Consider the following 23,759-nt stretch of genomic DNA (forward strand, 5'->3'; position numbering starts at 1 on the left):
TTTTAATCTGGTTACTCCTGAGGTACAAAATGCTTTTGGATTATGTTCTCATTTATGCTTTAAAAACATATATCTGTATCTCTAGAGAAACAGTCATTTGCTCTGTGGAATGAATGATGGAGTCTGCGTTTGTGTATCTGATATGCCCAAGGAGAAGGATGTTAATCCAAATGGGCAACGGGCTCTTCAGAGAGTTGCATGTGATTGCACTAGTCTTTCCCCTTTACACAGCTGGCCTGATTCAACATGTTTCCCTAATCCAAAATATGGGAGACCTGAGGGGAATCCCATGGGATTCCTTGCTCCCCGGTTAAGAGGAACGGGAACTGGATCCTTGCTTAGGCCAGGAGGAAAAAACTCAGTTTAATGCAGGGCCAAAAAGAGGGAAGTTCTCTGCTTCTTAGCCAGAAGATCTCAATTTGTTTTGAGCTCCCACGGACTGTTCCCAGTGTAGGTCCCTGGTAACGAGACCTTAAAATGAGGGTTGGAGGCGAGGTGCCAGTTTTGGGGACAGATATATTTTGCAGGTTCTCTCTTACTGTTGCCAAGCTGGGAATTTGTTAAAGGCTATTTGGTTTGAGAGGCTGTCAGTGAATAGGTACTTTTTGAGCTTTCCTACTTGCTTAAATGAGAAGGGGTTAGGAGAAGGACAGTTGTTTAATTAAACAGTTACATGGGATTGTTAATAAAAGATTAAACTGCAGCAGTAACTCTGCTAGTTCTCCGATCCTTTAGAAATTCAGTGACCTTGGGTTTGCTGTACTTGAAACTTGTCTTAGATCCTTGGCTTCCTTTCTTGCGTACTTCGGAGCGAGGAGAGCAGTACACAAGGCACTGCGAGGCTCTCTTAAACGAAACAGGCCCGGTTTCACTTAGTATCATGTAAGAGGAGGCAACCCTGTTGATAAAATAAACTTCTTGCTTAAGAGCATACTTCGAATTATTTTACTAGGAGGTCACATCTGCGTCCCGAGCAGGCTGCTGTGGAAATGTTGGGTACCATGTCCAGCTGATTTTCTTGCCCCTCTTGGTTTACAAAACAAGGCAGTCGGGGACCAGTGATACCTCATTAAATGTGCATGAGAGAAGTAACTTGACGAAGGGATCGCAGCGTTTAATTGTACTCGGGCATCGGAGCCCCAGTGCTTCGCATGTCGCCTCGGAGGGAAGGCTGCTCTCCCACTGCTGAGTGATATTTCCTGCGTCCTTTCCTGGAACGGCAATTGGAGAGGTTACAGGGATGAGAAAGTGGCCAAGTTCACTGGAAATGAGTGTTTATCCAGTACTTCCGCATGTTTGTCTCCGCCGTAATAACTCTGCCCACGAGTCGCTTTGGCCCTGTCGGTGCTTAGCCGTGGGATCGCGCAGAGAGCATCAGGATTTAAAACGGAAAGTTCATCACAAGTAAGAGTACTTAACGCTCAGATTTGTGTCTGGAAAGGTCGCTGCAGTCTCCACCACAGCCAAATCAGGAATGGGCGAACGCTCACCTCTCCATTCAGTTTGGCCCACACGTCCAGCGTTGCATCAAGGTGGAGGGGCAGACAGCCCCCAATCTGTGTTGGCTGATGGCTTCACAGAGGCAAAGTCTCATTAGTGCAGCTCCTCGGGCGGCTCGGGATCCGGGTGCAAGGCGGCTTGCCTTGCCCTTGGGCCGCCCAAGGGACGCTCCCAGCAGCAGTACGGGTGCAGCCGCGCGCCTGGACGGCACGGCGAGGAGGGGCCCGGGGCGAGCGGCGCTGGCCAAGGGCAGTCGCGGACCTCCTCGCCGTGGGGCAGGACAACAGCCCCCCGCCAGCTGTGCAGAGCAGCCCGCTCCCAAGTGAGCTAGGTGACCGGAGCCGTTCTTCTAGCTTTTTTTTTAGGTTGCCTTTGTGTTTAAAGTACATGTTGGGCATTTAGATGCCTGCCGTGCGGCATGTCTTGCCCACACTTGCTTTCCGTGAGCCTTGTTGAGCTGCGTTTTCTGGGCTGTGCCAGTACAATCTGGAGCTGTGAGAGAAAGCCCTCGGGGGCTGATCTGTGGCTGCAGGCCAGCTTCTGCATAAACTGGTCTTATTTTTTAAGTCCATTTTCTCCAGTACACTTTTTTTGGCCTGCAAAAGACTTCTTCATTTAAAGAGTAGAACATAACACTCTCTCTTTCAGTTGGTCTTCTGGACACGAGCCAGTAGTGCCCACAACAGCTGTACCACAGTTTAAACATTCAGTCTCTAATGGTTTGGGGAACATTAGGGTTTTTAAGGCTTCGACAGGTCTAGAGTAAATAGTGGTCAATAAAGAGTAGCTCTTCTTTGTAGCCCTGCACACTCAGCGCTCCGCGCTAGAATAAAGCATGCTTAGAATATAATCGGTGCAAAATTAATATCCATGAAAGGCTCTTTTTTTAAAGAATCCGGAGAAAGCTGTCTGTCTAAAAGCAGAGCTTGCAGACGTGTTCACCTAGCAAGAACCTGGTACTGGAGTCCTGTGGAGGTTTGCACGTAACGCCTGTTCGAGATGTGTGCATTCTGCACTTGGGTCACTCCGGAGCGTGTGTTTAATGGCTGCTACGTAGGAGGAACAAATAAATAACATGTATTAGTTCATCTGCCACTTTCTGCCCCCCTGCCCAGCTCTATTAGTGATGGACACAAAAGGTACTGGTGCTTTTGCTTCTTCCCTGGGGTTCTCCACTATTGTGCGGAGTCAAACGCCTGCGCGTGCTCCCAGGAGATACTTAAGCCAGCGCCAGGCACCCAACCGACGTGGGTGCTGCTGGCAGTGGCGGGCGATAGCCAGGCGTTACCCGGGCCGTGAGCTACCCCGGTACCTGGGACTGTGGCGAGCCGTCACGGTCGGTCTAGCGCATCTCCCGGCGCTGCCCGAGCCCCGCGCCAGCGTGGCCCACGGCGCTCGGCTCCGCCGGCCTCGACCGCAGCGACCGGCGGCAGCCGCTTGCTTCCTCGTAGGCGCGGGCGAGAAGAGGCGGTCGGCGTGAGGGACCCGCCGGCCCTCGCGGGAAGGAGAGCGCGGGGCCCTCGCGGCGCTCGGGGCCGCGACCGCGGCAGCAGGCTCCTCTGCCCGTAACGGGTAATTTGGGGGAGGGGGCCTGCTGACCACTTAGACCTCAGTCGCAGCACCTCACGCACCCGTGCAGTAAGTCTGTAAGTCGCTACGCTCTCTGCAGGTGGTAAAATAACCCCGGCTAAAGCTCTGCCGCACGCTGAATACTGAAGTGTGATGTACACCGGTGCTTAAGTGGAGAAGGAGGCCCGCAGGGCGCCGGCACTCTCCACCGCTACGACTGCTTGCTAAACACGAGGAGACAAGAGCGGCGGAGGCAGGGGAGGGGGAGACTTCTTAGGAAAAATAATGGAAGTGCCAGCCTCGCGAGGCATCCTTCTGAAAAACCAGGATTATGTAAAAGTCTGGCTGCGGCGGTGCTTCTTATTAATTGACTGTAGCGTTGACTGGAGCAAATGGTTTGTTGCAGTCGTCGCCTTTTTTGGCTGGCGCAAGGTGACTGTTAATAGGTTTTTCTGTTTTAAATTGCTTTGGGTTGAAGCACCAGTAAAGTCTGGCTGAGATATTTATTTTCAGTTCAGTTCTCTAAGTCAGCCAGTTTTTGGAAAAGGAAAGAAGAATTATTAAAAGCTCCGCAGTTAGCCTGCGCTGTTATCAGGTTATTCCTACAGAGCAAACCATTTAAAATACTTGTGTTTTAATTTTATTTAGGAGGGTTTGTTAGGGGTTCATACCTTCACTTGCTTTCGGAAATTTCATAACATTTTCCTACTCATCGGTATCCTATTAAATCTTTGTTGTGTAACCTAAAAGCTTTGCTGCTTCTCATGGTTTCTTCTTGTAGCTAATTCAGAATGCCCTGGAAGGGAATTTTGGAATAAAAAGCATTCAGGCTGCATGGTCTTGATTTTGTTTTCTTATAAATTCAAAACAAGGCTTGAAATTAAGTCCCATTGTCAGTTTTCCTTTAAATAATAATTCCCTGATGAAGTGTTTTTAAAGAACATTTATCTAACGTCACAGCATTCTTTGGAAAGCTTGTGCCCACGGTTGGGTTGCAGTTAAAATGTTGACGTCCGTAGCTTGTTACTGTACACGTTGTTACTCTGTGCACTTCATACTCCTAGTGCTATAAATCGGAGTGACAGAAGATAGATCAGCGGAGGCCGCTTGGAGTAAAAACACACGTGTGGGTTCTGCTGCGCGTGGCTGGTCCTGTTTGAGGTCACCACCATCCTTGAGCCCAGAACAGAAACAGCGAGGTTCAAAGTGGACCGCAAAACCCCGGTGGCGTTATTAGTGGAGGACACAACATATGGTCAGGAGTGAAATGGGAAGAGCGGGCTGGGGCGGGCGGGAGAGCACGCGCCCGGGAAGACGCGGGGTTCGTTCGGTTTGGGTAGCTCCGCTGCACGTGGGATTAGACCAACTAACCCCTACCCGAAGCACGCGTCTCAGGCTTGCGTAACTGCTAACGTGATACGCGGCGTGACAGCTGGCTCGTGTGTGATGTGCCAAGAGGCCGTAGCCAAGACGTTCTCCGTTGGCCACGTTACTGGATGGTATCTAACAAGAGACGGTCTCTGGCCTGAATTGCTTTCAGACACAAGAGGCGGTGCGAGCACCTAAGGGGAGCACGGCGAAGAAGGGGACCGTGGGCAGGACCGGGGAGAAGGGGGGTTGTGGCGACCCATGAAAGCGTGTGCTTGCTTTCCGAGTCCAGCTGAGCTTCCGTCCTCCTCTGAAGCTCATTGCGTGCGTCCGCATTAAAATCCACGTGAGCAATTCCCAGCGTGTGGGGGTTGCTCCCGTGCTGTCCGCGGCGATGTGCTGCGCTTCAGCTTTTAGTATGTGCACATCTGGTTCGTTACGATAGCGGCAATTAAATCCAGGTGTAAGTTTATCCCCTGGATTCAATGTCTGTCGACAATAATGGGAAAAATGCAACCGGAGGCCTAATAAAGCAGGGCTTCTGCTGGCTCTGCGCAGCTGGCAGCGGCGGCCCTCGTGCCGAGCGCGCCTCCCCTGCGCCTGTGTGATGGGCGTCTTTGGGCCCCATTTGAGTGTCACTCTCCCCTGTGTTGTGGATTTTAGCTCTTTTTGCTAATTTTTAAATTTTTTCAGTGCATAGCTTATTGATGGCATTACCTATAGCAATTTCCGTGGCCAGTAACGTAGACTGGATCCTAGGGGAAATGCAGCAGTAGTGTCTGCTGTTCTGGCAGGTTGATGGCAGTTGTATTTTGATGTAGAATCAGCCTGCGATCTTTTAAAATGTCCCTGCTCTCGGGGCTGGCATGTAACTTTGGACTTGGGATTTTTTTTTCCCCCCAGCGAATTTCCTAAATTACCATCCTGGCTTGCACATATCTTTCATTGTATCAGCTACGGAAAACTGTAAAGCTGGTTTGCCTGCTTTGCTTAAGTTGTGGCTTTCCACAAGGCTTCTGAATCTAATCTTAGCTTGCTGTCTTCTTGTTCTGAAATAATAGCATAAATTCATCCTTCCCGTGGAAATGGCTATCATACATATTTATACTGTATTACCTAGTGTGTGGAACTGCTGCTAGGAATTTCACATCCATTTTACTTTCTGTTGACATTTCTAAAACTGACAGGGGAACTGTGGCATTTTTTTAATCATTTTTGTAATGCAATACTTTTTGGAGAGCAAATTTAGCATGTTGGCTAAAACACTCCTCAGACTACACCTTTCATGTCCAAATGCTATAGGTTTAATGCCTGGATATCATTTGGGTTTTAACAGAAAAGGGGTCACCGTACTTTTTTACCATGTATATAGTATTCTTATTACTAAGGCCCAGGGGAAGCAGGAGAATACTAAGAGCTTTGTAATGAAAATTTCATGTATTTTCTTTTTCCTGGCGGTGCTGTGTTCTTGTGAAAAAACAACGAGCTTATGATCTATCATCTGCCACTCGGTTATTTGCACGACGCTGGTATCTCCGGAATGGGCTGTAATAATCCGTGGTAGATGTTTCCTTCACCAGTTTACATTGACTAATCCTCTTAGTTTCCTTGAGTGGCAGCTGGTACTGCTACAACCTGGGCCCGAGCCCGGCTTTATTCAGAGGCCACCTGGCCATGCCAGCAAGGGGTGGGGGTGGGGGGCACTGGGGGCTAACTTTCACAACTGCAGCACTGCTGAAACCGCAGCCCTGCAGAGACGCTAACGTCTCCTTTCTCTCTTCTAGATGCAGCAGCTGTTTTACGAAAATTACGAACAGAACAAAAAAGGCTATATCAGAGACCTTAGGAATAGCAAAATACACAGAGCTATAACGTTGCATCCTAATAAGAACCCACCGTACCAGTACAGACTTCACAGCTACATGCTGAGTCGTAAAATAGCAGAGCTTCGCCACCGGACTGTACAGCTGCACAGAGAAATTGTCCTGATGAGCAAATACAGCAATACGGAAATCCACAAGGATGACCTCCAGCTGGGAATGCCGCCGTCCTTCATGAGATTCCAGCCACGGCATCGAGAGGAGATTTTGGAGTGGGAGTTTCTAACGGGGAAGTATTTGTATTCTGGGGCCGACGGACAGCCCCCTCGGAGAGGAATGGACTCTTCGCAGCGTGAAGCACTGGATGACATTGTTATGCAGGTCATGGAAATGATCAACGCGAATGCTAAGACCCGGGGGAGGATCATAGATTTCAAGGAAATACAGTATGGCTATCGCAGAGTGAATCCTATGTATGGAGCGGAGTACGTTCTTGATCTATTGCTTCTGTACAAAAAGCATAAGGGAAAGAAGATGACTGTCCCTGTCAGGAGGCACGCGTACTTGCAGCAGACCTTCAGCAAGATCCAGTTTATGGAGCACGAAGAGATGGATGCCAAGGAGCTGGCCAGCAAAATTAACCAGGATTCTGGATCTTTGTCGTTCCTCTCCAATTCACTGAAGATGTTTGTTCCGTTCCAGCTCACCGGGTCAAAAGTAGAGAGGAAGGAACTCAAAGACAAGAAGATCAACATCCTAATTCCTCTCTCTGGCCGCTTTGATATGTTTGCAAGGTTCATGGGGAATTTTGAGAAAACGTGCCTCATTCCAAATCAGAACGTCAAGCTGGTTGTGCTGCTTTTCAATTCCGATTCGAACCCAGACAAAGCAAAGCAGATTGAGCTGATGAGAGATTACCGTTCCAAATACCCCAAGGCTGACATGCAGATCTTACCAGTGTCTGGGGAGTTTTCAAGGGCACTGGCTCTGGAAGTTGGATCTTCTCAGTTTCAAAATGAGTCTTTACTCTTCTTCTGTGATGTTGACTTAGTGTTTACCACAGAATTTCTCCAGCGGTGTAGAGCCAATACGGTTTTGGGTCAACAAGTATACTTTCCAGTTATTTTTAGCCAGTACGATCCAAAGATTGTTTATAGTGGAAAAGTTCCGAGTGACAATCATTTTGCCTTCACCCAGAAAACAGGTTTCTGGAGGAACTATGGCTTTGGTATTACCTGTATATACAAGGGCGATCTTCTTCGAGCAGGTGGCTTTGATGTCTCCATCCAAGGTTGGGGCCTTGAAGACGTAGACCTATTTAACAAAGTAATACAAGCTGGCTTAAAAACTTTCCGAAGCCAAGAAATTGGAGTAGTCCATGTACATCATCCTGTTTTTTGTGACCCTAATCTTGATCCAAAACAATATAAAATGTGCTTGGGGTCCAAAGCTTCAACTTATGGGTCCACACAACAGCTGGCTGAACTATGGTTTGAAAAAAATGACCCAAGTTTTGGGAAAAGCAGCAATACTAATGGCTCAGTGAGGACAGCCTAATGTCCAGCTATGCTGGAAAAGACTTTTTTTTTAATTATCTAATTTATTTTTGGGAAAATGTTTTTTGATAGCTCACTTTTAAAAGACCACACAGGATATATTTTAGAAATCATCGTTGTTTTCTTACAAAGAGCTCATTTTGAGAGGAACAAGGCTATTGAGTTTTTGTTGTTGTGTTTTTGGTTTTAAACAAAACTGTGATCAATATTTGCCTTCAAACAGAAATTTGTTTAAGAATGATCTGACAGATCTGCAGAAGTCTGACTTGAATTAGAATTTCCTTATGAACAAAAGATTGTTTTCTACCTTTTCCGTTGCTGTCTTCGTTGCTAGGATTCTGTAAATTGGGACGTGAATGTTTGAGCAAAGTGACAAAACACTGTATCAAAATGCTTTGTTGTGACTGCTACGTTACAAAGAGTCTTCTTAGAAATAACATTGTTATTTTTTAAAATTGTATTAGAACAAAACAAGTCAGCGTGGCAATGGTAAGGGTCTTTTAGCTGCAGGAATTTTTCAAGTGGCTAATTATTTCAATTAAAAATACACTTCTACTTCTTGTGGCTGGGCAACTTTAAGGGAGGGGAGAAAGTAAGCACAACCTGCTATCAGATAACTCCTTGTAGAAATGTTTGTCTTTTATATTTGGTCCATATATGGATCTAACGTTTTAGGAATCCATGATGGATTCTGTGTATTATTCTAAACCTCTGTCCTAGCTGGAGCTGAGGCTACGTGGTAAAGAAAAAATTAAAGTGTAATGAGTAAAGGAGAGGATGGGAAATGAGAATCTCTTGCAGCAGAGCAGCAGTACACAGTGGAAAATTAGACATCCCTAGTAAAAACTTTGAAAATCTTATATATAAAAAGTAGTGTACTGCCTCTGATTACATTGATTTTGTTCAGTTACATGATGTTAATGGGAACAATTATTACATTATTTGATGACTAGTTTTGGTTTTTTTTTCTGTATCTGATTGATAGACCTTTAATTTATTTAATATCCATTGTTTTAGGTTCTTGACCTTTCCTTGAATATCTGTTAGTCATTTTAATATTTTATATATATATGTGTGTGTGTGTGTAAATATATATATATATATGTATATGTGTATATATATATGTGTATGTATATATATATATATATATATATATATATATATATGGAATGTATTGCATCTTCTCACTGTTAAGATAGTGTACATCATACGTGCAGTAAATGATCTCCAAAGATTACTTTCTAAAGTATTTTTTCATGAATCTTTTTTTTTTTTTTTTCTCAAATTTCCTTAAGATTTTCCAGAATGACTTAAGCTTAGGAATTTTTTTTGATCCTGTAAGAGGAACTGGGAATGGGGAGGCTGAAAACAAGCGAAGTACGATCCCCGTGAATTCACACCTAGCAAGGTTAAATACACAAAACAAAAAGTGCCTTAAAGCCAGCTAAAGGGAACCCTTTCCAGTGAGACTTCAACAGCGAATGAGAATTGTCATTGAAGCAGATAATGTATTGGGACCTACCTACCTACCTGTAAATATCTTGCCCAGCAGGAAAAAAAATAAAAACCAGCGACCAGTATATTTTTCTATTGCATCCTCCAGCGCCATTTCGTCTCGTGGCTCTCGGTTCTGCTTTACCTACTCTTTGGGAGGTGGAGAAGAGTGGAAGAAAGGCTAAAACCCAGCGCTTAGGTTGCTGCTGTGTTTGAGGGGATCTTGCGGAGTAATCGCTATTCCAGTAGAAAAGAAAAAGAAATAATCAGTGTTTACACATGTATGGACTATGAACTGCAACTAGAGTAGATTCAATGTCTTTCTTATAATGATGTTCATCGTTTTTTGGTGACAGTCCCAAGGATGTAGGTACTTGGATGGATACAGTGCATGATTTTTTTTTAAAAAAAGATTTGCTTCTAAGATGCAATAAAGATTTTTTTTTTTTATTTGCAATCCGAGCTCCTCGTGTCGTCCGCCTCGGTCCGTGCCTTTCGACGCGGCGCAGGCGGGAAGCTGCGACGCGTTTGGGGAAGGGGGCTGGAGCGAGGCGAGAGGCGACGTCTCTCCCGGGGGCCTCGAGCCACGTCCGCGTTGTGCTTCGGCCTGGGGCAAACGGCTCGCGAGCCCCCGCGGGCGGCGCAAGGGGCAGCTCACGGGGGGGCTGCGGCGGGAAGCAGCTGAAACTGCCCAAACCCATCTGAATTTACCACGTAGTTTATGTAGGTGCAGCTTAAAAGCAAGCTGGTTTAACGTTGCATTTTAAAACACAGCCTTCCTTGAGAAAGTCTAACCTGACAAAACCCATCTCCTGCTGAAACAACCTGGCTTTGCTGCCCAAGGCTTAAGGCCCTGGCGCGGAGGCCGTCACGGGCGGCGCGCGCTAAGCCGGCGGTGGCGGCTGCTGCCGCAGCGGTTCGCTCGCGAAACGAGAGGAGCGCGGTGACGCCGCGAGCCCGGGAAACGCCGCTTGCCGCTTTTCCCGACCGCGGTGCTCAGGGCAACTGTCCCCAGGTTAAAGATTTATACGTAACTCTGCGGCATCAGCATCCGTGGAAGCATTTCAAATTTTGGTCCTTTAGGCACGGTGGGTTTTTATTGCCCTAAAAATAAGTTACCAGCTTTGTTCTCCAAGCAACTTCCCTGGACCTGGATATATGGTTCCTTTCAGCGAGATCAGCAAGAAAACACTGCTAAAACCAAATCTGCTTAGTCTGGAGTTTCTTGTTAAAGGTCTAACTTTACATTGCAAATTATTAGACTAAGTCGTTTTGCATGAATACTTGCTAAAAATATTCCACTTGCACAGCCAACCTCGCGCAAGAGCTTTCTGGAAAAAAACCTTTCAGAGCCATTAGGAATCAGCGGCCACCGCTGAAGAGCAGCTCAGCCGGCTGACGGCGGCGAGCGCCTCTCGCCGCGTTGGGCGACTCGGCCTCCGCGGCGCAGGGGAGCCGCTTTCTGCGCGCGTTTATCCTGCCTGCGATGCTTCCCACACTTGGAGCTGCTTTGAACAAGTATTTTTGTACCCAGCTCTGTAATGTCTGCAAAACTGCCCGAGCTCAGTGCACGGAGCTTGGAGAGCAGCGTTATTGCACAGACTGCAGCCAATTCAGATTTTCTTCCCTCCACCCCATATTTGACTTTGGAGGCTGCCCGGCGGGCTTCCCCCGGGGCCGGGCGCTGCGGGGTGGCCGGGAGCCCCAGCACAGCCCGGCGCCCGGCCGCTCGCCCGGCCCTGCCTCTCGCCAGCTGTTTGCGTTGCTGGAAGAGGAGGCGGCCGAACCTCCCGCGCTTTATTGACTTTGCTCTTACAGGGCTCGCACGAAGGGCGCAGATTAAACCCGTCCGAGTAACTCGGTGAGAAAACAAACACCCGTGACATGGGGAAGATAAAACCGCACCGGTCCCAGCGCCTGTTTGCCGGGCTCAGGGTTGAGGCAAAGCGCCGGGAATCGGCTGCCATCGGCGAGTGCTACGGACAGCTGCGACGTGCCGGGAGCAGGGAGCCGAATGGCGCTCGCGCCCGGCCCGTGTCCCCGTGCCGAGCGTGGTGGCCCCGGGAGCGCGCGGCTCGGCGAGCTCGTGCTCAGGCCTCCGACGCGTGCGTCTAGGACCGCGAACCCCCCGCGACTGCCTCCGCCACCCGCAGACACCGGTGCGGGCTCGGGCGCAGCGTGCTCCCCGCAGGCGCCCGCATCGCAGGCTTGACGCCTGGACGCCGCGGAGGGTCGCGGGCCGCAGGCGATGCTGCGAGCCCCGGAGCTGCCGTCACCGCCGCTTCCTCCGGCTGGGCTCCGAAGGGCCCAGGAGAAGCGCTCTGCCGTCGCGAGGAGCCGCGGCTGGTGCCGACGCGCCGGGGTAGCGTGCAGCGTGCTCGCAGCTGGCCGGAGAGCAGCGCAAGGCAGGCTGCAGGCTTGGCGGGCACCGAGAATCAGGGAATGAGCAGAAATCGCAGCTTTTGCAAGGGGAATAGTCTCTAAATCCAGCAGTGCGTTTTGCCGGAGACCTCAGCCTTTAAGCATTACGGTCAGGGAAGAGAGGAAACGGGCTGTTTAACCCCCGTCCAAGCTCTCTGCGGTGAACAAGCCTTTTTGAAGGTTTCTTCTTTTTTAATCTCGACAGCATTTCTCTAGCCCTTGCAAAGCGGCGACAACCAAACAAGAAGGGGGGGAGGGGCGGGGAGAGGGAGCCGGCTCCTGAAGGCGAGAGGGGCTGAAAGAGCGGCGGGCGGCCTGGCGCACCGCTCAACGGCCCCGTTGGGCGCGGCGGCGCTGGGCACCAGTGGGCTCATTCCTGTGCTGCTGGCGACGCCGCTTTGGGGCCCGCCGAGCCCCCCGGCCGGCTCCGGGCGCGGGAAGGAGCTCCTGGCGCCAAGCACCCGGCCGGGCTGGCGGGGGGACACACGTGGTTCCCATTATTCGCCTTTTCCTAGGCTTGGTGCCCATAAATAAAAGAATACACTTGCAAAGATCAGGAGGAGGAAAGGGAGGGAAAAAAAAAAAAAAGAAAAATAAAAGCAAACCAAACAACTCCCTTTGCAGCAGGAGCTGCTGCCCCGGACGTACCCAGCCACGGTCGGACGCTCAGCAATAACAAGGGGCCGCCGGCACAACGGGGCTTTTGTGCGGGGAGCAGCGGCTGCGCGGGCCAGGCGGCGAGCAGCGCGTCCCCGCGGCCCGCCCCGCTCTGCCGCGCTTTTACCCCCAGCCTGGCGTTTCGCCTTCGCCGGGGCTCCGGGGCGAAGGCTGAGCCGCCTCTTCCCCGTCCCTGCCTGAGCCAGAGCGAGCGGCAGAGCTCATTCCAGGGAGGAAGAGCAAACCGGTGCTGCCCCGCGCGCACTCTCCCCTCGCGTCCCTTCCGCAGCTCGCAAACCCGACTCAGGCCAAAGCCCCGCGCCGGGCTCAGCAGGAGCACGGGCAATTTAATCAGCTGCTGCGAAGCCGGAGCTATGGGAGCGGCTCTGGGGCAGGCAGACGCGGGGTGCCAAGGAAGTGCTGGCGACGCAGTGCCGTCGGGGGGAGGAATCGGTTTATTTTAAGATACACTTTGCGTCAGAAGAAGGGGCATTTTAGCAGCCTGCAACAGAAACATGAACCACACGGTTAACCTGCCCGTTCGGCCTTGGCCAGCCTTGCCGATGTTCAGAGTCCACACGAGTTTCTTGAGACAGAAAAAAAAAAACAATTCAAACTGTACAACTTTTTACAGGGTGCTTAGCTGGGCTCACTTTTTACACTGCTGTACATGCTTGGGATAACTAAGTGCAATTGTATGCAGAGCCAATACATCACTGTAAGCCACTAATGAAGATAAAATAAAAGCTGCAGTGAGTGGAAGCTGAACAGATATACAGGCAATTTAAGATTATTGTGTTTCTGATTCTCCAGGGATTATTTGCCAAGAAAACCAGGAGCGGAGCAAGGCCAGTTTATGAGTTTTGCTGGTCACAGCGCTCCCTCCCCTCGCACAGGGAAATATCCACTCATCTGAGTGGCTTCAGTTTGTCTCAGGCTCTATTTACAATCGACTTTGCACCAGTGCAATTAAACAGCTCATCGCTTCCCGAGATTGTGCAACGTTCCTGGCACGAGATTATTTCAGGATCTCGACAGTAACGCTGCACTGTGATAGCCTTGAGGAACCAGAAACGCAGTGGCCAGCAAAAGCTTATTGCCGGTTCTGCCACCTGGAGGGTCTCCGCACAGCCGTCCAGCCGCGGGCAGCAGCCCGGCAGCGCGGGATCCGGGCGCGTTTCCCACCGGCGCAGGGCGGATCAGCGCGGGGCGGCCGGCGGGAGCCGGGGAAGCGCCCGCGGCGCGTAACAGTGCTCTCCTGGCTGAGGATATTCACCACGGAAGCAGCGGCCAGGACGTGCCGGAGGCGAGGAGGAAGCTTAGAATAGGGAAAAAGGAAACTCCCACGGGAGGTGTGAGCGGAACCGCAGGAACCGCAGGAACCGCGGGAGCGCAGAGGGATCCATCGCCCGCCGCCGGGCCTCCTCCCCGGCCCCGCTCCCGCTCGGGCTCTGCTTGGGCTCCAGTCCCCGGCGGCCCTGCCCGGGGCTCCCCTGCCGGCACCCCGCAGGGCTCCTTAGCAGCACAACGGGCGCCCGCCCCTGGCCCCCTCCGTGCCCCGGGCTGGGCCACGGAGTCCGGATGCCCTTGGAGCAGGACGCCGCCGTCTTGCGCGGCGCCTGGCTTCCCAGTGCCACCAGCACTACCTCCTTTTCCGCATGCAGGTCTCGAGCCTTCCCAGCTCTTCGTAGGCCTGGTAGAAGACGTCAAAGTCTCTGGCGCTCCAGCCCCTCCAGACAGCCAGGCACCACTCCATGTTTTCGTTCTCAAAGCAGCACACCACCGTGTCCTTCGCAACGAGAGCGGCATCCACCAGCGTCCTGGGGAAGGAAGAGCAGAGCAGAGGCTGGCGTCAGGGCGAGCAGCTCCGCTAGCCAGCGCACCGCCGCTGACCCGGCCGCCGCTGCCTTTCCTTACCAGCCAGCGACGCTTTTTGCAAGCCACAGACCCTCAAGAAAGGAGGGCGCAACAAGGAGAGGGCCCAGAAACTACGCCAGGGCAAAGGCAAGCGGTTCAGTGACACGGGCGAAGGTTTTGAACGGGAGGCGGGTGCCTCAGCACGCAGCTAGGTGTCTGCCGTGACGCTGCGAAGCTGCTGTTAATCTCATTTCCTACACCCACAGGCTCCGACCTGCTGCCAGCCGAGTGGCCGCGAAGCGGCGGGCACCAGGCCACGGCGCCGGAGCCGGGCACGCGGCGCCCACCGAGCCAAGGGCCCCACGGCATCTTTGGCAGCTGCTTTTCATTTCTAAGCCGCCTCCCTTCCCTGCTCTGGCAGCCCACCCCGCTACGCACAGGCCTCGCGGCTGCCGCCGCGGCACCGATAACGCACGCCGGCAAAGCTCTCCCACCCCGGTGGGTAACGGCCCCGGACGAGGCCGGTGCTGGCCACGGGTCTTCCCTCATTTTGTCCTCCAGGAAAAGAGGGCGAGTCGGTCGCCGTCGCGCCTGAAGCGGCCAGACCGCGAGGCACCGAAGCAGGACGAGCCTGCAGGGGCCCGATCATCTGAACGGCAGGCGTAGTTCTTCTCTAACACTTCCGTATTAACTGGGTAAAGAAGTGGGGCCGGGCGGTAACAGAAAGAACATCCCCCCCCCCCCCGGCTCGCAGACGCTCCGGTAGGAAGCAGGGGGGACGCAGGGAGCACTTTGCTCTCCTGTTGCGTTTGCCCAGCGGTAAAAACTGATCATTTAAAATCCTCAGCACTGCTTAATGTCCACGCGTTTGGACCGAAATAGTGCAATCCCAGACTGGCGTTTAAATGATCAGCAGAGACCTGCCCTCCTCCCTCTAGCAATTATTTATTTACTCGGTCACTCGTTTGCCGTACGAAGCGTTTTCAATGACCGCATGTAGCTGCTCCCCCCTGCGTCGCAGGAACCTTCCCCGGCCCGTCGCTGCCGGCAGCACAAAGTGCTCATTTAGAGCCAGAGCTTCAACCCGATCCACGGGAATGCAGCCGCAGAGCGGCGCCGGGCTCGGCCGTAAATGCCCTGCTTGTTCTGCGCGCCGGGTCGCGCCCGCCGTGCTCCAGCCCGCTCCCGCCGGGTGCCGCGCGGGGCGCCCGCCCGCGGGGCAGCGCTCACCGCGCCGGGCGAGACGCTCTTCACCGCAGCGTCGCGGCGGGGTTGGGGCCCAGCTGGAGGTCACAGCACCGTCCTCCTGCAAGGGGAAGGCCCGTTGCTCGCCCCCCGAGAGGCCGGGACGGGGCATCCCTGCGCAGTGGCCTCTCCTCCGACGGGGACCTGCTCAGACGGTGCCGGCGGCACAGGGGACACTGCTCCCCAGAGCCCCCCCTCAGCCACCCCGTCCCCTCGGGCACCTGCACGCCGGTGGGGAAGGTGCTGTCGAGCTGAGCCTCACCCGTAGGGAGCCAGCTCCCCGGCCTTCAGCACGGCTATCACTCTGCCCCGCTGCGTGCCGGACTCCTTCTCCAGGCCGATCACGATGATATCACCGCCTCTCCTGGAACGGAAACGAGAGAGACCTCACCTGTACTCACAAAACGGACAACGGACAGCACAGGTTAAACCTCCGCCGCCCGTGCTACAACCCCCCCTCTCCGCACAGGCCCTCCTGCCGGGAAGGTGCACTGCGATGCCACCAAGGGGCATCCTGCGGCCACTACAGCGAGCGCCCTTCTGGCAGTCAAAATTGGATGTCCCGTGGTCTCGGTGAAGCCAGAAACCAGCTGGGGGGCGGACAGGACTTGCCAGAGCTGCCAAGGGAGCGAGGAAGCTGCCTCCATTTGTTGTTTCCTCAGGAAACAGGGCTTTTACTCTCACCACCCCCTTTTTCGTTCTGCTGAAAACAAGCCCCTAAGTCCTTAGATTGAGCCATTCCACCCAATATTAGGTATCTTTAAAAAGCAGAAAAGCTGGTGTACCAGTGTACAAGGTGCGTTGTTTCTTTATGCCAAGCTGACTCCTGGGCAGGTATATCACACTGTGGATGCAAAAGTTCCTGCATATTCCACTGGCTCAGGCTCGTTTCACACTTGGCCCAGGAGGGTTTGCAATAAAGTTGCTTTATTGACCCGCTTACCTGGGGATCCATATGAGGTCTTTGACCGGAAGAATCTTCACAGCTTGGAGATGCTGCGTGTTGTCACCTACAGGCACAGCATCATGGTCTGGGGAAGGTTTCAGTTCATGAAATTTGTCAGACTCTTCAAAGTCTGTGGAAATTGGTGCACTAGAAGAGCTCATGGGCGAGCTGGGCAGGCTGGAGGAGGACCGGGTTATCCTGTTAGGAGGCGAGGAGGAGTAGGAAGACACAGAGCAATAATCTGTGAGCGAGTCCTGATGGTTTAGGATCTGGGTGCCAACCTCCGGGCTGTAGATAATGCTCATATCCACCAGCGAGTTCCTCTCCAGCGCTTTGCGGTTTATCGGTGTCGTAGCTGGGATGGCTGCAAAAGGCTGCTGGATCGTAAACATGTCTCGGAGGGGGCTGCAGTCTCCGCAGAAGTAGCGCGCGCAGAGCTGGTAGGTGGTAACATGATACATCACCAGGAAGTTGCTTTTATCATCCAGACACCACACCACCTCCTCCCCATGGCACTCAGAGTTGCACACGATGGAGGTGATCACTGAAGGGGGGCTGAAGGGCTCCAGCCTCCTGCTGATCTCCATGGTGGTGCAGTCAATGATGAGAACGCCGGGGCCGTTGCTGTACCACACCTCCGCTCCGCTGTGGGTTATCTCCATGGCTTTCACGGGGTACGGGTTCTGCCGGGGGTCATCGTCGGGAATGTTGAACTTGGACCTGTTCGCTGTGTGGGAGCACAGGTAGGAGCAGCTGTCCCCTGGGATACCATGTGCCACTGAAAACACTGCTACAAGTCCATCGGACAAGCCAGCCAGCACCACGTAGGAGTTCTGCAAAGAAGAGATGGCAGATTTGCTGTCCAGATTCTTTACCTCTGTTCAATACCAGAGCTTTCAATCCCAGGCCCTGGCTGCCTCTCCCAATCTTGTAAGTAGACTAATAATTTACCCCAAATCATTCAGTGATAACAGCAACATAAAAAGAAGTTATTACACACAAGCCACTGCAGAGCCATACTCCTCTCACCCAGTGTCACCTCTCTCTTCACTGGTCAGGAAGGCTAGAAGGACCTGGCAGCCTGCCCTGGAGGTTAACAAATTCAGGCTGGAATATGTTCAGAGACAGCCATCGTGGTCCTAGGAACCCAGCTGTAGAAACCCAGCTCATTTCCAAAGAGGAGCAAAGCACGGTGCAGCTCTTGCTATCAGCACGGCTAGGAGAGGAATGGAAGAAATGCAGGGGGAGATGGGAAGATGGAGACAATCCTCGAGCAAACGAGGGCACGCAGCCATGCTCCCTGTCCCACATCTGGTGATTCGACAGTACTGCTCCTCCCGAGGACACGCTCCTGCTCTACAATTCCCAACACCTTTTGGAGACCCCAGAAGCAGCAGCAGCAGCAGCAGCAACTCAACAAACTGGCTGCTGAGTGCAGCAGGGAACTTTGCAGGTCCTCAGACAAGCTGCTCCTGCGTGGACAGACGGGCTGGCGGGGGGAAGGCCTGGGAGCACCGCACCGTGCGGAGCCCGGCCCCACGCCGCTCCGTTGGACGTCCTGGCAGCGCGAGGTGCCAGGGACGCAGGTGTGCCGCTCCGCGTGGGCCAAACCCGGGCATCGCAGCCTGGCGCAGAGCGGGGGCCGGCGAGGCCGCCGCGGCCGCCCAACCCCGGCTCCTGCAGCCCGGCGCGGCCGCATGGACACTGCAAGCTCTGCTGAGCAGGTGCGGAAACGGGTCTCCTGGGAACAAAATTCCCCATGACCCTGAGGCTTTACCAAACACTTCTCCACCTGCAAAGCAGATAAAGCCATACCGACCTCAAAGGCCTTTCTGCTTCCTCCCCATGGAGCAATGGATCCTAAGAATGGATCCACTTTGCCCACCGGTTTTTCTGCTGCTGTTACAATCTAGCCGGACTATGCACAGTAAAGTTATCGACATGCCCAAACAACAGCGCAGCAGACCTGATGCCACCTCTGCCTGCAGCGGCCCCTTCCCGGCGGCGAGCCACATCCGCAAGGTGCCTGGGACACCCGCAACGCTGCCTGTCCCGTGAGACCTGCCCATCACCCCTCCCTGCTCATACACCAACAGGAAACCTGCGTCCCGCCAGGGATCTGGGTTATGCCAGCCCCATAAGACAGCTCCGCGGCTGTCCAAGTCCATAGAGTCCAAAATCAGCATCTCAAGCAGAACTCAGACATTACAGACCAGATAGCACAGGGTAAGTATTAGTTTAGTGTTAGTATTGGTTGCAGGGCTCCTAAAGAGTGTTGGACAAAAGCACATTATCTGCATGCAAGGTCTGAGTAAAACCATGAGCGCGCTGAGACCGTGTGACTAATTCAGATCACAGCAGAGTTTTACTGTAATGGGAAAAAACAGGGAAGCAAGTGGAAAGTTGTGAAATGGACTTGGATTTTTACTCTAACTCAGTGCTGTCCCAATTCTCTAACCACTAATTAGAAGAAACCCAAATGGCCTGCAGTGTTTGGTGCCATGTCCCTGCTGCCGTGTGGATCTGGTGCAAAGTCTCCTGGACCTGGACTTGCCAGGGAGTTACATCAGTTGGTTGGAACATGGCATGATGTTTTGCACAAGCTGGGATTTTTTTTTTTTTTTTTTTGGAAAGGAGTTTGATTATTTAAAACAGAATAAAACACAGCAGAACAGCCCATATCTCTCTGGTGAATATCATCCAGTTTTTCCAATCCAAAGGACCCTGTGTACTAAGTGTTTCTTACTGAAAACGAAAAATTTGTATCAAAGTGGGAACACCCGAAATTAAAAGGTTTAATTTCATCTTTTTAATGACCTACAGGAAATCATTGTCCAGTTTCATTACTAGCCATGTTTTAAGAGGCCTGTGAGTTCCCTGATGCCAGGGCAACGCTGCTAATCTGCTTAAGCTGGCTTGCTTTAACATAAGGTGGGTATCTGAACCCCAACTGTCCCTACCTCAACAGAAGGCACTATTAAGCCTTGTGGTTTTCTCTCATTTGATTTGAAAATGATGAATTATCCAAGTATAGTCTTCAGAAAAAAATATTTTGATTTCCTTGATTAGCATCCACTACTGCAAAACAGAATCAAGGTTCCCTGTTGGATATAACAGGCCAAATTCTCCCCGCGCAGGGAAATCAACGCTGTAATTGGCAGAGCCGCATCGCTTATACCCGCTCCGCTTTGCTGACGATGCCAACCCTGCCAAGCCTCAGACGTCCTGGGATATCGCAACAGTGGAAGCAAATTTGGAAGATATTTTATGCATAGAGACCTCTTTACTCATAGCCTTGGAGACCAGAACCTGCTTTATCCAGCCGCTGGTGTTATCTCCTCATTTAGGAAACGAGGAGTAAGTATTCCCATCCTGATCCAACCGTCCCCTCGCCAGCAACCTGCTTCTTCGAAGAGCGCTGCTCAGGCCACCCGTCCCCAGCGGCTTTATTAGGTGCTGGTGCGGCCGGGCAGCGAGGCAAAACCCTCCGAACCTGGGTAATAAAGCAGCGACCAAACGCAGGCAGGGCAGCAGCCTCCAGAAACCTTAAGTAACTTTCTCAGAATTCGTTCTCAACATTTCCGCTCCGCGAGGAGCCAAGAAAAACACGGCAGCAGAGCTGCATTGGAAGTCTCCGTCGAGCCAGGAGTCCCGCAGCGCCGGCGAGGGAGCCTGGGAGCAGGGCCGTGCCGCGCAGCACCCACCGGCCCGCGCCCCCGGCCGGGCCCGCCGGCGAGGCCGCCCCGAGCGGGTCAAAGCGCCTCGGTCCCGTCGTCCCCTCCTTCCCCGCAGGGCTGGCACCGGACGCCGCAGCAGGCTGCGGCCTTTAAACGCAGCTTTTGTTTTCGCTTGTTCCAGTTTTTTCTTTTTTTTTTTCTTTTCTTCTTTTCCTGCAAGAGGCCAGAGCCTCACACACCTTCCTATTTCTCTTTTCCTCAAGGTTTCTTTGTAGGAATGCTACAAGCCAATTAGAAAGCATCTTCTTTTGCTCTTTTTAACCTGCTTGCTTGCTTCTTTGCTTTTCTGAAAGGAAATTTATAGGGAATTTTATTGTTTGCCAGAGGTGATGATACCAGTGACAGAAAATATCTACAAAAAGCTAAATTTTACATGATTTTTCCTCACAGGCCGAGTTTTGGATTCTGGGCCCCTCTCTGCTGCTCTTAGATTTCCATGATGCTTCTTTTGGATGAAAAACCAAGCTCTGGAAATTATTTCTTTTGGATCAGTCTTCCCTAGGCGATTATAAAGAATTCCCCTTCGCAGCACCAAGCCTCGACAAGTTACCTCCCATCCCATCGGCTACATGGCGTTCTTCCTTGGGAAAGGCCGACGTTCCCATAGCAAGCGTCTCTCTCCTCCACCAGACACTAAAAGCTATTCGATAACTTTGCTATAACTCACTGCTCTGCACAGCAAGTTTGACAAGTGTAACTTTGGCCTTTCCACTTAGCTTTTCTGGAAGAACTGTCTGTTTCGAAAAACATCTTGCCAACCTGCTCTGCACATCCCCATGGCTGCTGGTGTGGCCATTTCACTGCCAAATTCATTCATAGAAAGGAGAGAGGAAAAAGTAAGTCCAGTAAGCTGAAAAGGAGTGAGCCGAAGGGCTGTGGATTGCTGGAAGCTTGGGTAGGGTCAGGGGAGGAAGGGAGGTGTCTAGACTCAATATTCCTATTGTAGGGCCTGGCATTATTTATGACATTTCCTAGGCAAGCCACAAACTGAAAATAGAAACCAGGAGACATCAAGCCACTTGTAAGCCCTGAGGAATGGCTCTGCAAAGCCGTATGACAGTGGAAAAGCTGAAAAGGAAAGACTTGTTCCCCACCCTGGACAAAACCTCAGGCAGCATGACAAAGAAACTTGCCCTGCACATCAGAAATGAGAAGCACTGCAGGTGTGGGAGCCAAGCAAGCCAACAGATGTACGTAGTCTCCCGGCGGGTGAAATCCATCCCTGTGCCAACCCGAGCTCTGTGTCCTACTTACAGCATGGCTGCAAGTGAAGTGGTCCACCTTACACTAACCATCTGCCAGTCTACAGCCATGCAGCAGACTGAGCAAACAAGCCAGAAAGGGACAGTAACGCAGACCGGACACATGGTGCAAAACAGCTCTGCTGCCATTCTGAGAACTGCTCCATACTGAGCTTTCAGACACATACCAGTCTGCTGGCATTTGCAAAAACTACACAGCTACCAATAATGTTGGAACGTAATTATATGTTTTTATTCCAGGTGGCTGTAAGCAAACCGGAGGTAATTTAGCCAGAAAACAGTTTTTATACATCTCCCAAGACTCGCCCGCAATAGGCAGTAATGTTAGATTTCTCCTGCCAGCAACTGGATGTGAGCGTTTCCAGAAGCAGACAGATAGTATAGAACTTTTGTCATTACCCAAGGAGGCAGTTCTTGGGCTGCCTTTGTTATCTAAATGTTCTCATCCAAAAATAAAGGGAAGTGTGGCTAAGCACAGATAATATTTAAATATGATTATGCACACAAATAGCAGCATGCAGACACACCAGGAAAGGAGTGGGTACAAGAGCTAGTATAAACTCAAGTCCTGCATCAGCAGTTACCAAAGTCTACACTGATCATTCATTTATGTCCCCTCCACTCTGCTTCATCAGACTAAACCATCTCTTCCAGTGATGCAGAAACACAGCTGGAAAACTTCCTTGCTGAGGAACTGGACACATTTGGAGTGTTTTCTCGGCAGGCTTGGAAGTGCCAGCTCTGGTCCCCTGACTCAGGTTCATGCCCACATCTCTGTCCGCTGCTCTGCTGGCAGAGGCACAGAGACCTAGAAACCCTGTCCTCATGTTGCCAAATCGTTCCTGAGCATTGCAGAGTCCTTCAAGGCTGGCTAGGGACAAGCAGCCCTAGCACTGGCTGCCTGTCCCAGAAGCACACAGCCCCGGTTTCACCAGCTTACCTTTTTGATGACAGGCATGACCAGGAAGCAGCTCACGGTAGCGGGAGTGTCTAAGCCCTTCTGTGGCGCCTTCAGAGGACACATGCCTTGCAGCCCGTACACAGAAATCTTCTGGTCCTGCCAAAGAGCACATAAAATCCCACGGATTTCAGTCATCTTTCATGATTTTCACATTTTGAGACAAAAGCAAGATCAAATTGGCTCCCCAAACAGTTTTTATTTATATTTCTGGATATTCAGAGCCTAGGTTTCATTTTGCTGGAGAGCATCTGCTGTGTCTGTGGGTGCAAAGGACGTACTGCCTTCCCCTGAATGGCTATGGTGATAGGTGCACTATCCAAAAGCCACCAAAACCACTCCCAACAGGAGTTTTATCATCATGTCTAAGGAAATAGATGATATTCCTGACTCCACACAAATCTACCGCAACATGCCAGGACATCTGCAAAGACAACAGAAACGTGCATGTTATTTTGCATTAACCTGTCAATTCAAGTAAAGCTAATATAACTTTGTATGTGAAATTATACCTGCTCTACACCTTGTAAATCTACCACACTGAAACAGAATATCCAATTTGGAGAATATCAACCCATTTAATTTTGATCAAAAGGGTGGGAAAAAAATCCTTTAAGATTTCTGAATTGTAATTTTTCTATACTTTTTTAATGAAAAAATGTGAGTATTTGAACTTTGTCTAGATTTGGGATGACAGAAAAAGTCAAAATATCTTACTCTCCTAAGGGAAAAAAAAAGATCTTAACTTTCAATAAATTCCAGCATCCATACCAGGGCTGACTGAATTAACCAGCACACATTATTCATTCAACATGCACAGTCTTTTTATCCTCTTTGAATTTTAGAAATATTCTTCTATTTGTTTTAGCTATTTTTTGTTTGCTTTGTGTCAAACGATTGCGTCAGAACCAGCTGACACTTAACATAGCCCTTTCTGGAGAGTAGATGGAGGCTCAGAGAGATAAATCAGCCATGCTCATTCAGTCTTATCTTTTTAGTCGCAATTTTCCATGGTGAATAGAAAACTTGTGTACCCATTCCCACCAATTTTCAAGTCCCTCAGGCCTCTTGCAAAACCCCACCCTTAATGCATGGTTTCTCTCACTGTTTGCTGTTATCACATACAGATAAGGACATTCACCAGATGAAACCCTCAGGACAGATATGCCACAACCTGGAGAGTTTCATCCTGGAAAGCCAAGATTCCCACGATCACGTTGGACACCAGGAGGCACGATTTCAGTCTAGATCTTGGCTAAATGATAGATGGAAACAATACACCAGGAGACAGCGGATGCAGAGTCAGGCTGCTCATCCAAGACACCCGTTCCCTCAGACACTCTTGGCTTTTACTAATTTAACGGGCTCT

At 51.3% G+C, this 23,759-nt stretch overlaps 2 protein-coding genes across 3 annotated transcripts in view; one reads left to right on the forward strand and one right to left on the reverse strand.

Annotated features, from left to right (window-relative positions):
* CHSY1 (chondroitin sulfate synthase 1) overlaps window positions 1–8,888 on the forward strand; it is a 79,652-nt gene extending 70,764 nt beyond the window's left edge. The window contains exon 3 of the mRNA XM_062584269.1: window positions 6,222–8,888. Within this exon, the coding sequence (XP_062440253.1) occupies window positions 6,222–7,814 (1,593 nt within the window). The 3' untranslated portion in view covers window positions 7,815–8,888. The remainder of the gene's footprint in view (window positions 1–6,221) is intronic.
* A 3,934-nt stretch (window positions 8,889–12,822) lies between these two features.
* LRRK1 (leucine rich repeat kinase 1) overlaps window positions 12,823–23,759 on the reverse strand; it is a 79,758-nt gene continuing 68,821 nt past the window's right edge. For both annotated transcript variants that reach the window (XM_062583778.1, XM_062583777.1), the window contains exons 31-34: window positions 22,373–22,489; window positions 16,431–17,266; window positions 15,750–15,851; window positions 12,823–14,205 (exon numbers count right to left, since the gene is read on the reverse strand). In XM_062583778.1, the coding sequence (XP_062439762.1) occupies window positions 14,028–14,205; window positions 15,750–15,851; window positions 16,431–17,266; window positions 22,373–22,489 (1,233 nt within the window). In that variant the 3' untranslated portion in view covers window positions 12,823–14,027. The remainder of the gene's footprint in view (window positions 14,206–15,749; window positions 15,852–16,430; window positions 17,267–22,372; window positions 22,490–23,759) is intronic.

The sequence above is a fragment of the Rhea pennata genome, chromosome 10 (genome assembly GCF_028389875.1).
Source record: "Rhea pennata isolate bPtePen1 chromosome 10, bPtePen1.pri, whole genome shotgun sequence".
In the NCBI taxonomy this organism is placed as follows: Eukaryota; Metazoa; Chordata; class Aves; order Rheiformes; family Rheidae; genus Rhea; species Rhea pennata.